This window comes from Rhinoderma darwinii, chromosome 3 (genome assembly GCF_050947455.1).
Source record: "Rhinoderma darwinii isolate aRhiDar2 chromosome 3, aRhiDar2.hap1, whole genome shotgun sequence".
Taxonomy (NCBI): Eukaryota; Metazoa; Chordata; class Amphibia; order Anura; family Rhinodermatidae; genus Rhinoderma; species Rhinoderma darwinii.
In genome coordinates this window covers 248943811-248965875 of record NC_134689.1, presented here as the reverse complement: position 1 = coordinate 248965875, position 22065 = coordinate 248943811, and the positions used below count along the sequence as shown (strand labels likewise).

Sequence of the window (22065 nt, the reverse complement as noted above, 5' to 3'; positions counted from 1 at the left end):
ACAAGACTTAATACTTGGTGGCAAAACCCTTGTTGGCAAGCACAGCAGTCAGACGTTTTTTGTAGTTGATGGAGGTTTGCACACATGTTAGATGGAATTTTGGCCCACTCCTCTTTGCAGATCATCTGTAAATCATTAAGATTTCGAGGCTGACGCTTGGCAACTCGAATCTTCAGCTCCCTCCATAAGTTTTCGATGGGATTAAGGTCTGGAGACTGGCTAGGCCACTCCATGACCTTAATGTGCTTCTTTTTGAGCCACTCCTTTGTTGCCTTGGCTGTATGTTTTGGGTCATTGTCATGCTGGAAGACCCAGCCACGAGCCATTTTTAATGTCCTGGTGGAGGGGAGGAGGTTGTCACTCAGGATTTGACGGTACATGGCTCCATCCATTCTCCCATTTATGCGGTGAAGTAGTCCTGTGCCCTTAGCAGAGAAACACCCCTAAAACGTAATGTTTCCACCTCCATGCTTGACAGTGGGGACGGTGTTCTTTGGGTCATAGGCAGCATTTCTCTTCCTCCAAACACGGCGAGTTGAGTTAATGCCAAAGAGCTCAATTTTAGTCTCATCTGACCACAGCACCTTCTCCCAATCACTCTCAGAATCATCCAGATGTTCATTTGCAAACTTCAGACGGGCCTGTACATGTGCCTTCTTGAGCAGGGGGACCTTGCGGGCACTGCAGGATTTTAATCCATTACGGCGTAATGTGTTACCAATGGTTTTCTTGGTGACTGTGATCCCAGCTGCCTTGAGAGCATTAATAAGTTCCCCCCGTGTAGTTTTTGGCTGAGCTCTCACCTTCCTCAGGATCAAGGATACCCCACGAGGTGAGATTTTGCATGGAGCCCCAGATCGATGTCGATTGACAGTCATTTTATATGTCTTCCATTTTCTTACTATTGCACCAACAGTTGTCTCCTTCTCACCCAGTGTCTTACTTATGGTTTTGTAGCCCATTCCAGCCTTGTGCAGGTCTATGATCTTGTCCCTGACATCCTTAGAAAGCTCTTTGGTCTTGCCCATGTTGTAGAGGTTAGAGTCAGACTGATTAATTGAGTCTGTGGACAGGAGTCTTTTATACAGGTGACCATGTAAGACAGCTGTCTTTAATGCAGGCACCAAGTTGATTTGGAGCGTGTAACTGGTCTGGAGGAGGCTGAACTCTTAATGGTTGGTAGGGGATCAAATACTTATTTCTCTGTGCACAATGCAAATAAATATATAGAATTTTGACTATGTGATTTTCTTTTTTTTATATATAATCTATCTCTCACTGGTAAAATTAACCTAGCCTAAAAATTCTAGACTGTTCATGTCTTTGACAGTGGGCAAACTTACAAAATCAGCAAGGGATCAAATACTTATTTCCTTCACTGTATCAGACAGAAAAACAATTCTGCCGTGGTTTATAGAATGCTGTTGGAAGGAACGATTCTCCCCTAGAAGCTGTATGGCAACCTGCACATGGCTCTGCCCAACTCAACAAAAGCTTAGTGATGCATTCAACGCGAAAAAAAGAATCTCCTCCCACATTTGTATTATTTTTAAATCATTGTACCTTGTCAAGTCTTGTTCTTTATGATTTTTGTATATGTAATGTTAACCACAGTGCAATACGTTTGTTTGCGATATCCCGTATTCACACAATTCAGACCATAAGTAGGTGAAGCTTGTATGAGTTTGTATTGTAAGCGTATAACTTCTCACGTAATATTCCCAAGGAAACACACAAGGAACAATAACCACACAATCCTTCTGTTGGGTTTATTTTTTCTGCATATCTAACCCTGCACAGGCAACTTTCAAATTAAAACAAAATAAATAGGAATAATCATGTAAAACTGTTCTTGGGGGTGAACCAGAAGTGCACCAATGTACAATATTCAAGTACAGCACAGACCAGGGTTGTCTGGAAAACTTTACCAAGTCCCTTGGCCACTTACCCTGTCCCTCAACAGAAAACCTGCTCTCCATGCAACTTATATTCAGCGTGTGAGGGAAGGGTCAGTTTAATTTAATTTACAATGATGTAGGGAGAAATTAAATTAAAACAAGTTTTCTCGGTTATTAAAAGAAAAATATTATGGGTGTTGTAAAATGCCTGATGGAACTTCACGCCTTCACTTCTAGAGAGCGGGTACTCGAAGCTGGAATTTAGTAGTCTGTGTCTGATCCTTCTGTATTATCCACATTACGGGATAACATATAATTGTCCATGTCAATAGAACGGCAGTTGTTGATTGCATAGCGCAGGCGTTCGGCCATCACTGGCTGACTTGAGTATGGAGGGAGTCGGAGTTGAAAAAAGCATGTCTGTGAGGTAGGCAGACTGTCGTGAGGCTGTAGTGGGAAGAGCAGATAATAGTGAGTGTGTGTGTGTCACACTGCAACAAGTTACAGCAAAATAATAATAATAAAAAATAATATATATGATAATACAATTATAAACACACACATATATATATACATACATGCACACTTTGACCATACGTTATTGTATAGTCATAGTAGAACTGGAAGTATAAAAATAAATGTGGAAACATTATTTGAGCTATTTGTCTATTTAACAGGTATACTTACCCTATCAACCTTCATGATCTGGAAGCGCTGTGAGATGTCCGCGGTATTAGCTGGGAGTCGGGACCTGCCAGAAACAAACCTCATAAACAAGACCCGTTCTTCATTAGAAAATTCATCTAGTGTCTGCCAGAACCACTGGACCAGCTGGTGTTGTTCATCGACCTCCCGGTATCGCACCACTTTTTTCAGAACTTCCACGGAGATCTCTGGCATCCCGCATACCATCTGTTCTAGTTGCCGAGCAGTGAGAAGCGAGAGGAGTGGAACTGGCACAATCCATGACATTCCCTCTCGCACTGCTGCCACCTGGCATTCAAAACAAAGGCATATAGGCATCAGGTTAACACGAGAAATACATTTCTAATTCACAACGGACTACATGCTAGGTTGTATTTCTCAAGAAGACTAGGGGGGGGGTACATATTGAGATAAAATGCTTTGGCGTCTTGATCAAGTAATTCAGGGAGATGCCTAGCGGTCAGCGTTTCTAGAATAGGAAGTCATTACAAATGTATAGAAAAATATATCATCTCTAGGTCTCGTGAAATTTTCAGTGTCACTCACCTGTCGGTCCATTTCATGCAGTCGGTAATCGATTGCTCGCTCTACATATTCCTTGCGGTTAGAAAAGGTCAGTGGTATGCTGTTCCCTCCAGGGATAATGGGCACCATTTTTCCATCAGCACTTTGACCCACAAAAGAATCAAGGGGTATCATCTAAAATGAGGTAAAATAATGAGAACATAAATGACACTTCTGAACTTAAGCATCTTCTCAGTTTTAAAACAAGATCCAATAGTAGAAACACATGTAGAAGCTAAAGGCATTGACTCATAAGAACCATCTTTTGTTATTTGGACTTATTTAAAGAAAAATAATGGACCGAGTCACGCATCCAATTTATTAGAGCAGAACATATGGCTTACCGAGCCACCATTGTGCTGCAAAAAATTTCAACTTACAGTATATACTATCGCAGGTTGCTGTCCTAGATTAGAAGTTAGCTGTCAAACCTGTTTTGGCCACACATGTATTCCCATTTCTCACACCTACTTAAAGAGGCTCTGTCACCAGATTTTGCAACCCCTATCTGCTATTGCAGCAGATCGGCGCTGCTATGTAGATTACAGTAACGTTTTTATTTTTAAAAAACGAGCATTTTTGGCCAAGTTATGACCATTTTCGTATTTATGCAAATGAGGCTTGCAAAAGTACAACTGGGCGTGTTGAAAAGTAAAAGTACAACTGGGCGTGTATTATGTGCGTACATCGGGGCGTGTTTACTACTTTTACTAGCTGGGCTTTCTGATGAGAAGTATCATCCACTTCTCTTCAGAACGCCCAGCTTCTGGCAGTGCAGATCTGTGACGTCACTCACAGGTCCTGCATCGTGTCGGCACCAGAGGCTACAGTTGATTCTGCAGCAGCATCAGCATTTGCAGGTAAGTAGCTACATCGACTTACCTGCAAACGTCGATGCTGCTGCAGAATCATCTGTAGCCTCTGGTGCCGATGTGTCCTCGCTCGTCTGACACGATGCAGGACCTGTGAGTGACGACACAGCGTGATCTCTGGAGAACACGCTGTGTCTGCACTGCCAGAAGCTGGGCGTTCTGAAGAGAAGTGGATGATACTTCTATGCACAACGCCCAGCTAGTAAAAGTAGTAAACACGCCCCGATGTACACACATAATACACGCCCAGTTGTACTTTTACTTTTCAACACGCCCAGTTGTACTTTTGCAAGCCTCATTTGCATAAATACGAAAATGGTCATAACTTGGCCAAAAATGCTCGTTTTTTAAAAATAAAAACGTTACTGTAATCTACATTGCAGCGCCGATCTGCTGCAATAGCAAATAGGGGCTGCAAAATCTGGTGACAGAGCCGCTTTAAGCAATATATTTCATAGTAAAATGTATAGTTAAAAAACAACTTTTTTTTAAAATCTATGCAGTTTTATTTCTGCTTAAATGTATTTCAAAATATATATGTATAAGCAAAGTTTTCCTTTAAATAAGGCTATGTTCACACGGGGTATTTTGCCGAGTTTTTTGACGCGGAAACCGCGTCGCAAAACTCGGCAGAAACGGCCCGAGAACGCCTCCCATTGATTTCAATGGGAGGCGTCGGCGTCTTTTTCCCGCGAGCAGTAAAACTGCCTCGCGGGAAAAAGAAGCGACATGCCCTATCTTCGGGCGCTTCCGCCTCCGACCTCCCATTGACTTCAATGGGAGGCAGGAGAAAGCGTATATCTCGCTGTTTTATGCCCGCGGCGCTCAATGGCCGCGGGCGAAAAACGGCGCGATAATTGCTGTTCACACGGAGTATTTTGGGGGAGGAATATCTGCCTCAAAATTCAGTTTGGAACTTTGAGGCAGATATTCCTCCCCCAAAATACTCCGTGTGAACATAGCCTAAATGTGCACGTGTGTTTAGCATAATAAAAGTAGTCCTGACAAGCTTGGTTTGGACAGTGGTTAGTGATTGACTGTCACTGGTAAATGTACTAGTAGGGTTATAATATAAGTCCAGTCTCTATAGCAGCAACGTTGTACCTCATGGAAGGTCTCCTCGGTGATGCCACTGTCTTCAATGTGAAGAATGCTATTGAGAGTCTGCACATATAGCAGATCGACCTCTTCAAGGTCCTCTAGAGTTAGAGGAATACAGCACAGCTGCTTCCATACCAGGGTTGCAAGGTGCAGATCAAGCGGCTTTTTTGTTCGGATTGCCACACCCATAAGGATGCCAAGGAACTTGAACTGCATAAGGTGTTCATCCATTCCAGCAGATGGGTTAAACAAGAACCTTTAGAAGAATGAAATAGCTGTATTAATCTCCCAGTACGGGCAGCACTAAAACTATATTTAGACAATGCAAATAAATATGCTAGACAATACTAGTCATACAATCAAACACCACATACGAAAAACTAACAAAACACATGGTAAATGCTAACATTTTGCACTGAAAAGCATCTTAGAACATAATAGGAGCAATCATATAAGTCTATCGGGTATATGTGTTGCAGGAAAAGCAAATTAAATTGACTGGATCGTGTGATAATCGTCAGGTAAGCGCACATCTAGGCTCTATCTGGAAATTTCAACATGAATTCGGCCTTATACTTCCATCCTAAAAAAAAATCTAAGTCAGTGGAGGCCTCTAGTACAGACTAGTAAGGCTATATTCAAACGTACATGTGCGAAATCGGCAATTCGAACCATACGGGACCTGTTTTCATGGATCCCTCATAGACTTGAGCCTATTGAGGGATCCAAATAAATAGAGACAAGACAGCACATCCAAAAAGAGGAGGAATTTATTCACCCAAATATGCAACGTTTCAATCCAGTAGGACCTTTCCCAAGCATGTGGAGGGATCCGTGAAAGGGGACAAAAATAGGACGTGTCCTATTCTTTCACGGGCCCTTCACATATTCCGTTAAAATAACGGCCATGTGAGCAGCCCCATAGAAATACATGCAACCGTGTGACGGCTGTTAAAAAACGGCCGTCACACAGACTATTAATACGTTCATCTGAATAGGCCCTAAAGCCGAGGGGAGGAGCAGCATGGGTATCTACAAAGTAGAAATGGCTCTGGAGCAAAAGCAATCAGTAAGTAGCTATGGATGATATCACTATTATGGTTGCACTGGGGCAACTGAAAATAGGGCATAACAAAAAAGTTGCTGCAGCGTCCCCCTCACACCACATGTGACTAAACCTAGTTCTCTGGTAGATCCCCACAAAAAGTAGATCCCATACTGAAAAAAGTTTGGCCGCTTCTGATATAAAATGATGCCATGGCCTAGTTTTTTTGTGATAATTAGGAGACATATCTAGTGCAAGTTATAAAATAGAATGCTAAAAGTAAACCATAAAGTGAGACCTTGCTCCAGGAAATTAAATACCAAATGTAGTGCCATAGTAATGTCAGTGTTCATGAGTAAAAGCTTTACCTGTCTCTGTTATAACCCACTTCAGCTGTTGCATTAGGTGAAGGAATCAGAAGATCAACCACTCCAGTTTCCAGCTCCTTGCAAAGGACAATCAAAAGCAATGGTTATGTGAAATTATTCATATAAGAATGTGAAGGTACAATAAATACAACGTATGGGTGTAACAATACTCCTGAAATCTTAGCATCAATGTAAACTCCTCACCTGGCACATTTCAGTGATTGTATCATCAAACACCCCCCCTGCATCATCGGCACCCTCTCCCACCAACTTCACCTTCCAGGCTCGAGATGGGAGACGCAAGTCAGATGCATTCAACTTCACCACCTGGCGGGCAATCTGCACAAATATGGGTTTACACTTTCTACCCCTGGCAGATGAAAAAGATGAATTAGAAGGAAGTTTTATGAATGTCAAAGAAAAAAAGCAAGATGTTCAGGGTGATTGCAAGAGAAAGCAAGGAATAACGAAACAAACCTGGTGGAGATCCTTTTTACGGTAATTTGGGGTCCATAGTTCTTTCCCTGAACCATAGTTTTCCCAATAGATCGAACCATGGGAAGTGTATAAACTCTGGGTGCCAATAAGGGCCTAAGCTGGCCCTGTACGATACCCCACGTCCCAGCATTGTAGTGGGATGTACTACTCTGTAAAGATAAAAAAAAACGCACTTGAAAAAATAATCATATATAAGTAGTAAATAATAATAATAATAATAATACAAGTCATAGGAATAATTTTCTCATGCGCCAAACTCTCATAATACATCTAAGTATAAATATTAACCATTGATGTTACAACATTAGCAATGATTACAGTCAACCATGTAATAATGTGGTGCAACCTCCCTGGAAATGTTCCTAGAGCATTCTTGACATAAAGGCCCGGATGGAGAGGTCAGAAGAGCATCCACAACTAAGTAAATGGAGCAACCGGTCACCAGAAGGGAGGGGCACAGTGTCTTGACTTGAGAGTGAGAAGTCAAAATGCCGCAAAAGAGAATGGACAAAGTGGATCTATGTTAAGAGAGGTCAATTCCAGACCTTCCTCTAATCCCGAATGGAGGAAGAACAAACGTCTGGTAGTGGAATACACAAGGGGATGAAAACTGCGCTCCTCACACCAGCGAAAATAAGCCTGCCAAGTATGATGGTACACCTTTGATGATTGAGGCTTTCGAGTCTTTACCGTGGTCTGAATCACCAACTGCATTTGATGGCGTGGCTGTAGAGGATGCATCCTAATATTTTGGGGTCTTTCAGGGTTGAAGTAAAGTGGGGTGGAATAGCATACCTGAGGAAAGAAGATCAGGACACTAAAAATGGCTTCCACCAGTGGACCGATAAGGTCTGCATACCAGGCTGGATGAGGCCCATCCGGAGCGATCAAAATGGCTTAAAGGCTCTCCATCATGACCAGTCTCAAAGAGTCCGAGGTAAAAGGCGTATGGGAGGAAAGAGGAGTGGAACTCGAAACCACACCACGGAGTGACAAGAGTGTCCACCACAACCAGCTCTCGAGTTCTGGCCACGAACAGAGGAACCCTATGGTTCACACATGCCTAGAGTCCCCCATTTTTGACAAATCTGAAGAAAAACCTACGGGTGGAGAGACCACTTCCCAAAATGTAGTTTCTCCCTGTTGAGAAAATCTGCTGCCCAGTTTTCAACTCCAGGAACGTGTACAGCGAATAAAGCTGGAATATGGGTTTCGGACCAGTGCAGAACCTTGGAAGACTGCTGCACTGCTGCTTGGCTACGAGTCCCTCCTTGGTGGTTCATATAAGCCACTGCTGTTAAAATGCCTGTCCAGACCCGAACTAGATCACCTTTGTGAAGGGAGGTCCAGTGAGTGAGAACTAAAAATGATGGTTCTCAGTTCCAATATGATTATTTGAAAGGAAGCTCCCTCCTTTGACCATAGGCCCTGCGTCATGTGTGATATGAAGACTGCTTCCCAGGAGCAGAAGACTATTCCCACCATAGTAAATCTCTTCGAAACCTCAAAGGCAAAATCTTTTTGTCCAGAGCCTTGAGTGATTTGTCCCTTTAGGAAAGGATTGCCCCTGAAAGGGACCTCATGTGGAACTGGGCATTGTAGTAATGACAAAAAAAGGCAATTATTTTGGCCCAATAGGAAGAACCTCTTACTATCTGCGACTTTATAAAATTTAAAGAAATCAAAAATTACTTTTATTGGGCTTCATTTTATAGTGCCCAAACAAACAGGAACAAATTTCAAGAGGGAGATGGGGTACAGAGTAATGAAGCAAACAGTGAATTTATTACTGCACATTTAAAAGGGTTGCAGCAGAATTAACAATTATCACCTAATCAACAGGAAATGTGATAATGGTCTGATCGCTGGGGGTCCCACTGCGGGGGCCCTCACCGATTACGAGAAGGGGCGTCCCGAACACCCATTCCTCCTTGCTCCCGCAGTAAGGAGGAGCTTAAATGGAGCGGCTGTTGAGAATGCACCCACTGCTCTATTAAATGTATAAGGGACTGATAGAAATAGCAGATTGACTATTTTGAAATAGTCAACCAGTCAAGTAAAGTGTTGGCTCATATAGTTAAACAAAATAACTCTTCTCCAGCTCCCCCAGGGCACTCTCTCCAATGATGCTGATTTGATTATTAATAGATTTTATCACTTCTATAACGACCTGTATAGTTCTCAACTGCTCCTCAGGAACCAATATTTATATGTAATTAGAGGGCATCTCCTTCCCTCACCTGTCTCAAGAAAATGCCCAAGCCTTAGATCACCCTCTTGCCCCTGATGAAATCTCACAAACCATTTCTGCCCTGAACCCAGGTAAATCCCCAGATCCGGACAGCCTGCCACGTGAAGCCTATGTTAAATATGCTGAGGAACTTACCCCTGCCTCCTATGGACACTAGGCTAATGTATATAGGAAGTGTATAGCCTCAGTAGGAGAAGCAAACTTTTGTCTACCTACTGTCAGCCTCCTAGTCGCAGGGGCATATACCCATGGATCTGTGTCCCCCAAATGATACAAGCAAGAAAAAAAAAAAAAAAATCACATTTGCTTTGCAAAGTATATAAGTTTTGTATATCATAAGGAATAAAGTGCTGAATAATCAGAGTACCTGGTTGTTGGGGCTAAGGTTCAGTAACCTCCACGATGAATACATAAGATCGGAGAAATGATAAAGCAGCCGTAGTCTTGCTCTGACTGTGTGGGTACAGATGTCCTTCAGAGAACTGTATTGCGGTGGGATAACATCAGGGAGGCCCAACTGCAATGGCACTGAGACACCTACAGATCCAGTAAAAGCTAGTTAAAACTTATACAAGTAAATACTAATGAAGCCAACAACATCATTAACTTCTGTACAGCACTGCAGAATATGTTGTCGCTATAGAAGTAACAGAAATAAATAAATAATTACTGAGCATGGAAATAAATGTAGTTGAAAGAGACCTATGTCTTCCAGTAAGTCCAAGTGTAAGAAAAAGGCAATTATATTACTAGATGAGATACAGACATGACAAATGTGAACCAAAGGAGACCTCTGGTATAGTAACAAACATGTTACCTGGAGCACGTGGTGGTACAGGAGTAGCTGTCCAAGCAGCACTGTGACATCGTCCTGCTGAGATTTGACGAATGTTCTTGCTTTGTAATGCTGTGACCATAGTGGGTTCACGTACATGATTGGTATGACCAAGACCTAGCTGAAGGGCGATAATAGTAAAACATCAGATAAACTGTAAATGCATTTCTGGTCCAAATACTTTTCACATGCCCCATTGATATAGATATATATAGCTGCGCTGTTTCATATAGCTACGCTGTTTCCATAACTCCCATAGCAGTATATGGCAGTTACGGAAGCAGCGTAGCATGTGAGCCACGCTGTTTCTGTAACTACGATTCAGTTCTATGGGACTTACGAAAATAGTGCAGCTCAGCGAGCTACGCTGTTTTCGTAAGTCCCGACAATATAACCTGTTTTATGATCGGAATTCACCTGGTTCAGCCGCAACACAGAGCGGCAGAACAGGGTTTAGGGGGCCCCGTTCTGGAGTTAGGTGCGGGTCTCAGAGGTGGGACCTGCACCTCTCTGACATTTATGACATATCCTGTGGATATGTCATAAAATGTCTCTCATGGGAAGACCCCTTTAAATATACTGTCAATCGATTATGGCATCCTCAATATTATTTTATCACGCATTGAAGTAGCATCTTCCCCTTAACGATGCAACAAATTTTGGGCCTTAAAAGGAATGTAACACCTATATTATTTTTTCTAATAAAACAAGATAGTAAATCATATTTTTTTTTCTCAAAAATTTTAAAATCTAGATTTTGTGATTCTATTTTATGTTCATGATTATGGGGGCAGTCACCGTGCTGAAGCTACTGTTACAGCATTTAGGGAGATCATTTATAGCAGCCACATGGACCATAGGAAACAATAGTCTGGAGCGGATCAATTCTATGGGAGAGTTTTCTAGGCATGCTCTGTGACCTGTGCAGAGGTCATTGTGCACGAAGGGATACGGGGAGCTGTATCCATTATCTATTGTCACTGGTGGATCCTGCATTATCTATATATAGGTGTTACCTTTCATTGTAATCCTGTCTGGGATGATAAAGAGGTGACTGCTGAGAAGTGATCACTACAGAACAGGAAGTTTCAGTAAATTGTGAGGCTTAGTGGCCAGAGTGAAAATTACAAGATTTTAGAATTCTACACATTCTAAAAGCCATAGCTTTTTTCCAGTTTCCCTCAACATAACAATATGAAGGAGGAGTTGTATTTTTTTAATGGCACCATTCCTACTTACGTATACTGTATTGAACATTTCAAATATTTTTTGGAGCGGTGGGGGAATTGTGAAAAGGAAAACCCAGCATTTCGGCCATTGCTGTTTTAGATTTGTTTTTTTTTACATTCCCGGTGTGGCATCATTTACATGTTATTCTGCGGGTTTTTACGATAAGAATTATACCAAATTGATATATATTTCAATGTGCTGCCACTTATTAGGTAATGTGGAGTTGTTTTTGCACCACAAGCTTGACTCTGACGTTTTGAAGCGGAAACACGCTGTCCGTTATTTCCCAATACATACTGTTATCTTCACTTGGAAGTCCGTTTGTGACGTTTAGCAGCGCTACAATCGCCCCGTTTTTTATTCCTAATGTTTGTACATTGAGTTGACATGCTTTTTTTTTTTTACCATTTTCTTTAATCTCACTCAAGCGGGGCCTAATTGGTTATCAAACATGGCAGACGTGGGGGTCTTAATTAGGCCTTAGACTGCCATGACAACCCATCAGCACCCCAATATTGCGTTGAGGGGTGGTGCAGATGTGGCCCCCTCCCTCTATAAAACCACTTAAAGGGAACCTGTCACCAGCATTTCACCTATTAAACCAGCACTGCCTGGTGGTAGTGGGTGCAAAATAATTTCTATATAACTTATAATTATCTTCTTAGTCGGCTCTGAAGCTTTACTAGTCAGTTTTTTAGTGTTCCCACACCGTATGCTAATGAGCAGAAAAGAGTCAAATCTTCGTTTGAAAAGAGTCAAATCTTCATTCTTCAAGTCTTTCCGAGTTTACCGCGCCTCCTTACTTTTGATTGACAGCTCCTCGCCTTCCCCCAGCACACAATATCCCGCGCTTGTGCATTGATGTACTATTCTGGTGTGTGCGCACAAAGGGACACCGGATTATTACAATTAAAGTCGCGAAATGCTTGCAGACCGTTATTTACAGTCGGAGGAGGAGTTTAGGAGCGGGGATAACGGAAATGAACTTTTCATAGCAGCGGCCAGTGAGGGATAAGTAAAGTTCAATAGGTGAAGGGTTCCCTTTAAGTGCAGCAGTCGCTTTTGATAATGACAGTCAAGGGGTTAAATAGCCAGAATCGGTCATTTATAAGTGATAAATATTGATTATGGGAAAACCCCTTTAAGCTTTGTTTACATAAAATGCCTTTAAGAAAAAAAAATTTAAGTACATTTCCACCTTTACTAAAATAAATGAACACAAAAGTACTGTACTTTGCATGACTTTTTGACCAAATAGAAGCCCAAAAACGCTAGGTCTGGATTTAGTGTTAGTGGTTACTGGTTCTAGAGGATAATATTAATTGTTATAAACACACTAAAAGTTATTGTAAAAGTGGATGCAAATTAAAAAAATAAATAAAAATAAATGTGTATTATATATATATATATATATATATATATATATATATATATATATTTATTTATTTATTTTTAAATATAATCAAGCAAAGGAAGTCCATGGCTAAAGTTGCCGAGATCTCATCACTAACCTGACCCTCTGAGTTACTACCCCAAGCATACACTTCACCAGCAGATGAGAGAGCCAACGTGTGCTCTGCTCCCACTGCTATGTCTTCAATGAAGATACCCAAGAGACCTGGAACCAGCTGGGGGCGATTGTGATTCCGAGCTCGACCTTCAGGCAAACCAATAAGACGGTCTGGAGAACAATTAAAAATGTGGTACACAAATATGTGTAAGTAAAGATTTAGTAATTATGCAAGATGAGTAAGTATTAGGATGAAATAGATTTTACATTAAGGTGTAAATAATGAGGGCTATTAATCATGAAAACTCTTACCTTGACCAAAAGTGTAAACATGTCCATCTTTAGTCAGTGCGACAGAGAACTGTGTCCCACACGCCACCTTCTTAATGCCAATCCCACAGAGAATGTCTACTTTCTAAACATAAAAGGCACTGTTAGGCAAATTATCAAACCTAAAACCATAGAACACGTTCCACATGGAATTTCAGGAATTACACTTGTACATATAATTTATGTTTATTTGAAACACAGGTTTCCAAAGTCTCATAATCCTACATGGTGCAGTAACAAGTATAACAAAAAAAATGTGAAACCTGTGGTGAAGATTTTGCAGTTGAGTTGCCCAAACCAAGCTTCCCATAATCTCCATCTCCAAAAGCCCAGACCAGCAATCCATCAGCAGACACAGCTAATGTATGGTTCAGTCCACAGGCCACCTAAAACACAAGTTAGGAGATAACTGAAGGGTGTCATAAGAAAAGAATCCTTTACTGATCCGTGTGATAAACGCAGCATATAGGATCAACCATTTAACACCTTCCCTATTTGGCCACTTTTGACCTTCCTGACAGAGCCTCATTTTTCAAATCTGACATGTTTCAGTTTATGTGGTAACGACGTCCGAATGCTTTTACCTATCCAAGCGATTCTGAAATTGTTTTCTCGTGATACATTGGAGTTTATGTTACTGGCAATATTTGCTCGATACATTCAGTATTTAATTGTGAAAAACACCAAAATTTAGGCAAAAATTTGCATATTCCTACATTTAAATGTATCTGCTTGTAAGACAGGCAGTTATACCACACAAAATTGTTGCTAATTAACATCCCCCATATGTCTACTCTATGTTGGCATCGTTTTTTTGAACATTCTTTTCTTTTTCTAGGACGTTACAAGGCTTAGAACTTTAGCAGCAATTTCTCATATTTTCAAGAAAATTTCAAAAGGCTATTTTTTCAGGGACCAGTTCAGTTGTGAAGTGGCTTTTAGGGCCTTATATATTAGAAACGCCCAATAAATCACCCATTTTAATAACTTCACCCCTCAAAGTATTCAAAACAGCATTTAGAAAGTTTCTTGACCCTTTAGACGTTTCACAGGAATTAAAGCAAAGTAGAGGTGAAATTGACAAATTTCATTTTTTTTGCAGAAATTCATTTTGAATCCATTTTTTTTGTAACACAGAATTTTCTAGCAGAGAAATGCAACTCAATATTTATTGCCCAGATTCTGCAGTTTTTATAAATATCCCACATGTGGCCCCAGTGTGCTAATGGACTGAAACACAGGCCTAAGAAACAAAGGAGTACGTAGTGGATTTTGGGCCTCCTTTTTATTAGAATATATTTTAGGCTCCATGTCAGGTTTGAAGGGCTCTTGCAGTGCCAAAACAATGGAAATCCCCCAAAAGTTACCCCATTTGGCAAACTAGACCCCTCAAGGAAATTATCTAGGGGTACAGTGAGCATTTTTACCCCACAGGTTTATTGCAGAAATTATTGGAATTTCTCACCAGTACGGCAATACCCCATATGTGGTCATAAACTGCTGTTTGGGCACACAATAGGGCTCAGAATGGAAGGAGCGCCATTTAGCTTTTGCAGTACAGATTTTGCTTGATTGGTTTCTGGTCTCTATGTCGCATTTGTAAAGCCCCTGTGGGACCAAAAAACAGTGGAAACCCCCCAGAAGTGACCCCATTTTGGAAACTACACCCCTCAAGGTATTCACCTAGGGGTGTAGTGAGCATGTTAACCCCGCAGGTGTTTTGCAGAAATTAGTGTGCACTCGATGTTGCAAAGTGAAGATGGGATTTTTTCCATAGATCTTCCAATATGTGGTGCCCAGCTTGTGCCACCATAACAAGACAACTCTCTTATTATTATGCTGTGTTTCCCGGTTATAAAAACACCCTACATGTGGCCCTAATCTTTTGCCTGGATATTCGGCCAGGCCCAGGAGTGAAAGAGAAACATGTAAAATTGAGGCCTAATTTGGCGATTTACCAAGTATTGGTTCACAATTACAGAGCTCTGATGTGAAATAATAAGAGAAACCCCTGAGAAGTGACCCCATTTTGGAAACTACACCCCCAAGGTAATTATTAAGGGGTGTAGTGAGCATTTTCACCCCACAGGTCTTTTCCATAATAAATGATTGCGCCGCGGATGGTGCAAAGTAAAAATTCTAATTTTTTTCCTGTCGTGCCCAGCTTATGCCACAGGAGACAAGTACCAAAAATTGTTAAAAGGGTTCTCTTGGGTATCCCGATGCCATATATGTGGAAGTAAACTGTTTGGGCACGCTGTAGGGTTCAGAAGGGAGGGAGCACTATTTGGCTTTTGGAGCGTGGATTTTGCTTGGTAGTAGTTTTGTTTGAGTATTACTGGTATTTCAGTTTATAATGTGGGGGCATATGTAAGCTGGGAAGAGTACATCAGGGGCATAGTCAGGTGGTATAATAATGGGGCAAAAAAAATAATCCATATATGTGCTATGCTGTGAGGCAACCCTTTCTGCACAGGCCAGTGTCGCACTGATAAATGGTGTCCTTCCTTATCCCCCTTTTGGTCCACACTCCGCACCTTTGTTGTTTGGGGAATTTTGCTAGGAAAATGTTGGCCTGATATAATACGGGCACCGTCACTTCCAGCAGATATGTTTGGGCTCTCCCCTTTCTGGTTCCCTAATTTTAGGGCCTTGATAAATCACGTCTTGAAACAGAAGAAACGTTCCCCTCGGGCCGGCACAACTGCATATTTTTCTTTCCTGACATATTGGAGCCTTAACTTATTTTATTCTTTCATAGACGTAGTGGTACGAGGACTGATTGTTTGCGGGACGAGCTGTAGTTATTATTGGTACAATTTTGGGGTACGAGGGACTTTTTATCCTATTTTTTTAGAGGCAAGGTGACCAAAAACCAGCAATTCTGGCATAGTTATTTAGTTTTTTTTTACACAGCATTCACCATGTGTTATAAATTACATGTTAACTTTATTCTGCGGGTCAGTCCAATTCCGGCTTCCGTAATTGCAGAGCAGGAGACCATTGTTAGGCCTCCTGTTGCCATAGCAGCAGTCAACAGCCCTGCGATTGCAGGGCAGAGCTGCCGATCTGCTGCCAACCACTAAGATGCAGTGATCGCTTTAGATCGCTGCATCTAAGGGGTTAATGGCAGGGATCGGAGCTAGCTCTGGTTCCTGCCATTACAGGTGGATGTCAGCTGTAACATACAGCTGACATCCACCGCTGATGATGACGGCTCACCCTCTGAGCCAGCACCATCTTCCCGATGGCTACAGAAGGCTTTTAGGCCCTGTCTTCGGGCGGTGCCCGGAAGGTTTCCCTACTAGGCAGACTGGGGGGCCACTATTAGGCCTCAGGTTGCCGTTGCAGCGACTGGCACCCCGGCAATTTCATTGATGGGGTGACGATGAGCTGCAAACACCTCAAATGCAGCGATTGCTTTTGACCGCTGCATTTAAGGTGTTAATGGCGGGGATCGAAGATAACTTCGGTCCCCGCCATTACAGCAGGGTGTCCGCTATAAGATACAGCTGACATCCGGGGATGATGGCCCCGTCTCAGCTTCTGAGCCGGTGCCATCCATTTGTCGTAAGTATACGACAATTTGGGGGAAGCACTGGTTTTGCATGACGTATACTTACGACAAATGCCGGGAAGGGGTTGAAATCGGTGTTCTTCAACAATGAAATAAAAACAAACACGTTCTATCGTATTTCTTGCTTGAATTACAGATTATCTCCCACATTATCCCCTTCCCCGTGCTTGCATTCTGGGCCCTAATGACCAAGCCATTTTTTACGTTTTTCCATTGTCCTATTTGGAAGAGTTATAACTTTTTTATTTTTGCGTCTACATAGCTGTAGAAGGTCTTGTTTTTTTGCGGGACAAGTTGTATTTTTTAATAGCACCATTTATATGTACATATAATTTATTGATTAACTTTTGTTAACTTTTTTTGGGGGGATAGAGGAAAACCTGAAATTTCGCCACTCTTTTTTTGCGTTCTAAATCTACGCCGTTTACAGTGTGGTATAAATAACACAATAACTTTATTCAACGGGTTGTTACGATTGCAAAGATACCAAATTTGTATAGATTTTGTATGTTTTACTACTTACACAGTAAGTTGTGGGACGACTTGTAGTTTTTAACGGAACCATTTTAGAGTAGATGCGACCTTTTGATCACTTATTATCACATTTTTTTTAAGTCAGGATTCACAGAAAACAGCAATTTTTCTATTGTTTTTATTTTATTTTTTACGGCGTTCACCGTGCGGGTTAGATAATGTAATAACTTTTTTAGTCAGGGTCGTTATGGATGCAGCGATACCAAATACGTGTAACTTTTTTGCTTTATTGTGTTTTTTTTTAAAATAGTAAAGCATTTTGTAAGGGGAAAAAGTGGATTTTTCAGTTTGTTTTTTTTTATAACCTTTATTCAACTTTTTTTTTTACTTTTATACTAGTCCCACTAAGGGACTTTACTATGCGATCATCCGATTGCATTTATAATACACTGCAATACTTTTGTATTGCAGTGTATTACTGCCTGTCCATTTAAAACGGACAGGCATCTGCTAGGCCATGCCTCTGGCATAAACTAGCAGGCATTCACTACAGACAGACCTGGGGGCCTTTATTAGGCCCCCGGCTGCCATCGGAGACACAAACACTCGGCGATGTTCTTGCCGGGTGCCGGTGGGATGAGAGGGAGCTCCCTCCCTCTCTCCAAAAACACTCAGATGCTGCGCTCGCTATTGAGCGCCGCATCTGAGGGGTTAAACGGGTGAGATCGATACGAATACCTCTGGTAGCTGAGAGCAGGGAGATTTAACGGCTCCCTGCTGTTTATTTGTCCTGATGCAGCGCCGTGAAAAGGCCATTGCATCGGAATAAAGCCCACTATTGACGGCCGTGAAAAGGCTTATCGGCGGTCATTAATAGGTTAAGATACAATATGTGTATGTGTTTGGTAAATAAACGTAGAAAAAAATGGCAGGTAAATACATTACCTGTCCAATGTGAAATCCTTCAAGTGCTGTCACACGCTCAGGCAGTTTCTTATTGGATGTGTTACCCAAACCCAGACGACCATAATCTCCATTGCCAAACGTGAAAAGCTTCCCATCTGCTGTCACCACTGCTGAGTGTTTGAAGCCACAAGACATCTAGAATTTGCGTCAGAATAAGACATAGGTACTTTTAATTTGTAAAATAAAATATTTAACTTATTGTAAGACTTCGTTCACACTGATGGTGGGTTTCATTCAATTGGGTTTCTGTTGCTTTTCCGGCGGCAAGAAAAGTCTACAGCTTTATTCTTGCCATTAAAAAGCGGACACAAAGGAAATCCTATCTATCCATTATAAATTAAAGGTGAACCATCAAGAATGTAAGCCATAATGCGAAGGTAAAAATAGACAAAAAACATTTATTGTGTCAGTGTCACGATTCATAGTCTTAAGTGCATAGGAGAAAGAGTTGACAAAAAGAAAAAGTACATCGGCTGGTAATGGAACTAAACCAACAAATATTTTAGCGGTTTATGTTCTTTGTGATAGGCTCCTATTGCATTACTGTTAATGTAAAATGGGACCACTGGGGTGTACACATATAAAAGGAGTATCTCGAATGTGATTGGATTCTATGTATTTTTAACAATGAGATTACTTTTTCTCCTAAACGTCCTCCTTTCAACAACATGTTATTTTTATATCCATCATTCTTTTTAGATTAATCTCTTAATTTATCGTTCTAGTGCTCAGAACTTGGTTTTTCAGAAAGAAAGCTCCAAAGAACCTGAAAATAAAATTCTGCCTTTCTGCTGACACCACTAGGTGGAGCTTACCACATACTGTTTTATTATGGAGTTCAACCTGATAACATTATGCAGTAAGCTCCTAAATTCCCCCTAGTGATGATTGCAGGCAGCCATAATTTTATCATTTAAAAATGTATGATAAAATTATCTTATGTCTGTGCAGGGGATTTGGAGCTTTGTATCAGAAACAATAAAACTCCAACCCCTATAGAGATATTAATCCCTTAACGACATCCACCGTACATGCACTGCGGATGTGCGTTCCAACAAATGCACAGGTGCTGGCTGTTTTATACAGCGGACACCCGCCTGCAACGGCTGGGATCGAAGAGAACTTTGATCCTGGTCATTCGAGTCCTCAGATGCCAGATGCTCACTCTGTCCCCCAATCAGCCCCCCCTCGTGAAATTTACAGGCAGTATGTGAACACAGCCAGATGATAAGGCTTACCTGCACCACCTCTTCGCCTTGTAAAGCTTCAATTTGCCTTGGTCGTCTTTGTCGGTCACTATTTCCATGTCCCAATTTGCCATAATCTCCATCTCCCCAGCTAAACACTTCTCCACTCTCAGTCAGTGCCATAGAGTGTCCATCTGAACCGCAGGAAGTCACCAGATGTGTGACCACAAATCCTATGGAAAGGAAACACAAATTTGAACTGAAGCAACTTACAAACAAAGAAATCGGCATCACAAAATGTCAAGCACGTTTCACCAATTCATTGGCTTGTCAAAGACTGGAATTTAGCAATTGTCGCTTATGGAAGTGGACTCGGTAACATCATCCCTTTAATGATTGTAGTAGAATAGGTGCTCATAAGGCAGACACTTTTAGCAACTTAACTGTATTAAAAAATTTTTTTTTTAAATAACCTTATTTATAAAACAGCTGTAGATTTGTTTTCCAATGGTCACTTATAGCTATTTTAAACAGAAGTAGAAATAATATTTTTTGAGACAAAGTGTAAGATGTACCAAGACAGTCAGAAGCCTGCAGCAGTACGATGCAAATAATGTATTACTAGGCAGATGCTTCTTAATAAATGAGTTGCACCTTGTGCTATCCAGCCACGAGCTGCCAAAGATTTCTGCTAGAATTTACGCCACTTTGTCATTTTTTCTTAATAGGATCCTTAGATTTATTTAGCACCATAATCTGTAGTATGATTATTTATATTTTTATTATTATTATATCTGCACTTTAAAAAATGCCTCTGTTGTACTTTACCTTGAAGAGCGGAGATGACAGTCAGAACATGAAGGTCATCCGAATTACCTTGACCAAGGCGACCATAGCTACCCTCTCCACAGGCTAATACAGTGCCATTTGCTTGGATGACAAAAGTACAATTTTGACCACAGATGACCTGGGAGACAAATTTAGAATTGAAAATTATAGAGCAAAGAACACTGCTAAAGTTTAATTTCAATGAATTAAATAGAAGGCACTTAATGAAAACTCCATCAACATGCCGTGCGGCACATTTAGGGTATGTTCACACGTAGCATTATCACTGCAGATTTTCCACAAAGGATTTCATTGCAAAAAATCTGCAGCATAATACAGTAGCAGCAGAGTGGATGAGATTTGAACATTTGTGATTGACACACAGGTACCCGGTTTGTTACAGTTACATTATGTGTATCAGAGCGATGTCGTCTAACGATCCCAGCACCTGTGTGTCCATCACACGAACATGGACAGAATTTTAATCTACTGGAAGTGAACAATGAATGTCCCTACTGGATAACAACAAGCAGAGATCTTGAAGACATTGAGGAAAGTGTATTGGAAAATTGTATTACTTAAAGAGGCTCTGTCACCAGATGATCAAATCCCTATCACCTATTGTATGTTATCGGCGCTGCAATGTAGAGAACATTAACGTTTGTTTTTTTTTTTTTAAAACGATCATTTTTGGCCAAGTTATGAGCAATTTTATATTTATGCAAATGAGCCTTTCTAATGGACAACTGGGCGTGTTTTCTCTTATTTCCAACTGGGCATGTATTGTGTTTGTAACATCTGGGCGTGTTTACTTGTTTTACCAACTGGGCGTTGTGAATAGAAGTGGATGACGCTGACAAATCAGCATCATTCACTTCTCATCATTCCCACCCAGCTTCTGGCAGTGCACAGACACACAGCGTGATCACACAGCGTGATCTCGCTCGTCCGACGCGATGAAGTTCCTGTGGGAGGAAGTGACGTCACAGCGTGATCTCGCGAGATCACGCTGTGTGTCTGTGCACTGCCAGTAGCTGGGTGGTAACGATGAGAAGTGAATGATGCTGATTCGTCAGCATCATACACTTCTATTCACAACGCCCAGCTAGTAAAACAAGTAAACACGCCCAGATGTTACAAACACAATACACGCCCAGTTGGAAATAAGAGAAAACACGCCCAGTTGTCCATTAGAAAGGCTCATTTGCATATATATAAAATAGCTCATAACTTGGCCAAAAATGATCGTTTTAAAAAAAACAAACTAAAAACGTTACTGTTATCTACATTGCAGCGCCGATCACATGCAATAGGAGATAGGGATTTGATCATCTGGTGACAGAGCCTCTTTAACAACTGCACCCCCCATCCTGACCAGGCACATTTTCAAGTTTTAGTCATTTATGAATTTTGTTCTATTCCTCTGCCAACCTACATGTATTTGGTCTTGTTTTTCTCAGAGAATATAGGACTTTGATACTGTGTAATAAAACAAGTGATATATTTAGCTATTTTTTATTTTTATTTTCCTTCAGTTGCCTTCGATGATGCAGGTTAAAAAACATTTTGGCAAGTGGTTTAACCTCAAATTGGCACAATTTTTGAATGTTTGTTTATGATTGTGTAGCTTTTGCAGATAAAACTACTGTTTTATCTTAAAAATCACACACAGATATAATCAAACATTCCTAAACTGTGTGATTTGCAGTAAAAACTTGATTTATCGCCCACATCACCGCAGCACATTAGCTTCTATGTGTGGCCTTACCCTAAAACTGTATACATATATTGACAGATAGATATAATTATTTGGGGGGGGGGGGAGA

General features: G+C 41.1%; 1 protein-coding gene across 8 annotated transcripts in view; it reads right to left on the bottom strand.

The window, feature by feature from the left end:
* Positions 1–1755: 1755 nt before the first annotated feature.
* HERC1 (HECT and RLD domain containing E3 ubiquitin protein ligase family member 1) overlaps positions 1756–22065 on the bottom strand; it is a 180052-nt gene continuing 159742 nt past the window's right edge. For all 8 annotated transcript variants that reach the window (XM_075857663.1, XM_075857666.1, XM_075857668.1 and 5 more), the window contains 15 exons: positions 20240–20378; positions 19463–19644; positions 18204–18359; positions 13471–13593; positions 13190–13292; positions 12879–13048; positions 10120–10258; positions 9670–9839; positions 7031–7200; positions 6758–6923; positions 6554–6630; positions 5144–5396; positions 3150–3302; positions 2586–2891; positions 1756–2345 (listed from right to left, as the gene is read on the bottom strand). In XM_075857663.1, the coding sequence (XP_075713778.1) occupies positions 2160–2345; positions 2586–2891; positions 3150–3302; positions 5144–5396; positions 6554–6630; positions 6758–6923; positions 7031–7200; positions 9670–9839; positions 10120–10258; positions 12879–13048; positions 13190–13292; positions 13471–13593; positions 18204–18359; positions 19463–19644; positions 20240–20378 (2493 nt within the window). In that variant the 3' untranslated portion in view covers positions 1756–2159. The remainder of the gene's footprint in view (positions 2346–2585; positions 2892–3149; positions 3303–5143; positions 5397–6553; positions 6631–6757; positions 6924–7030; positions 7201–9669; positions 9840–10119; positions 10259–12878; positions 13049–13189; positions 13293–13470; positions 13594–18203; positions 18360–19462; positions 19645–20239; positions 20379–22065) is intronic.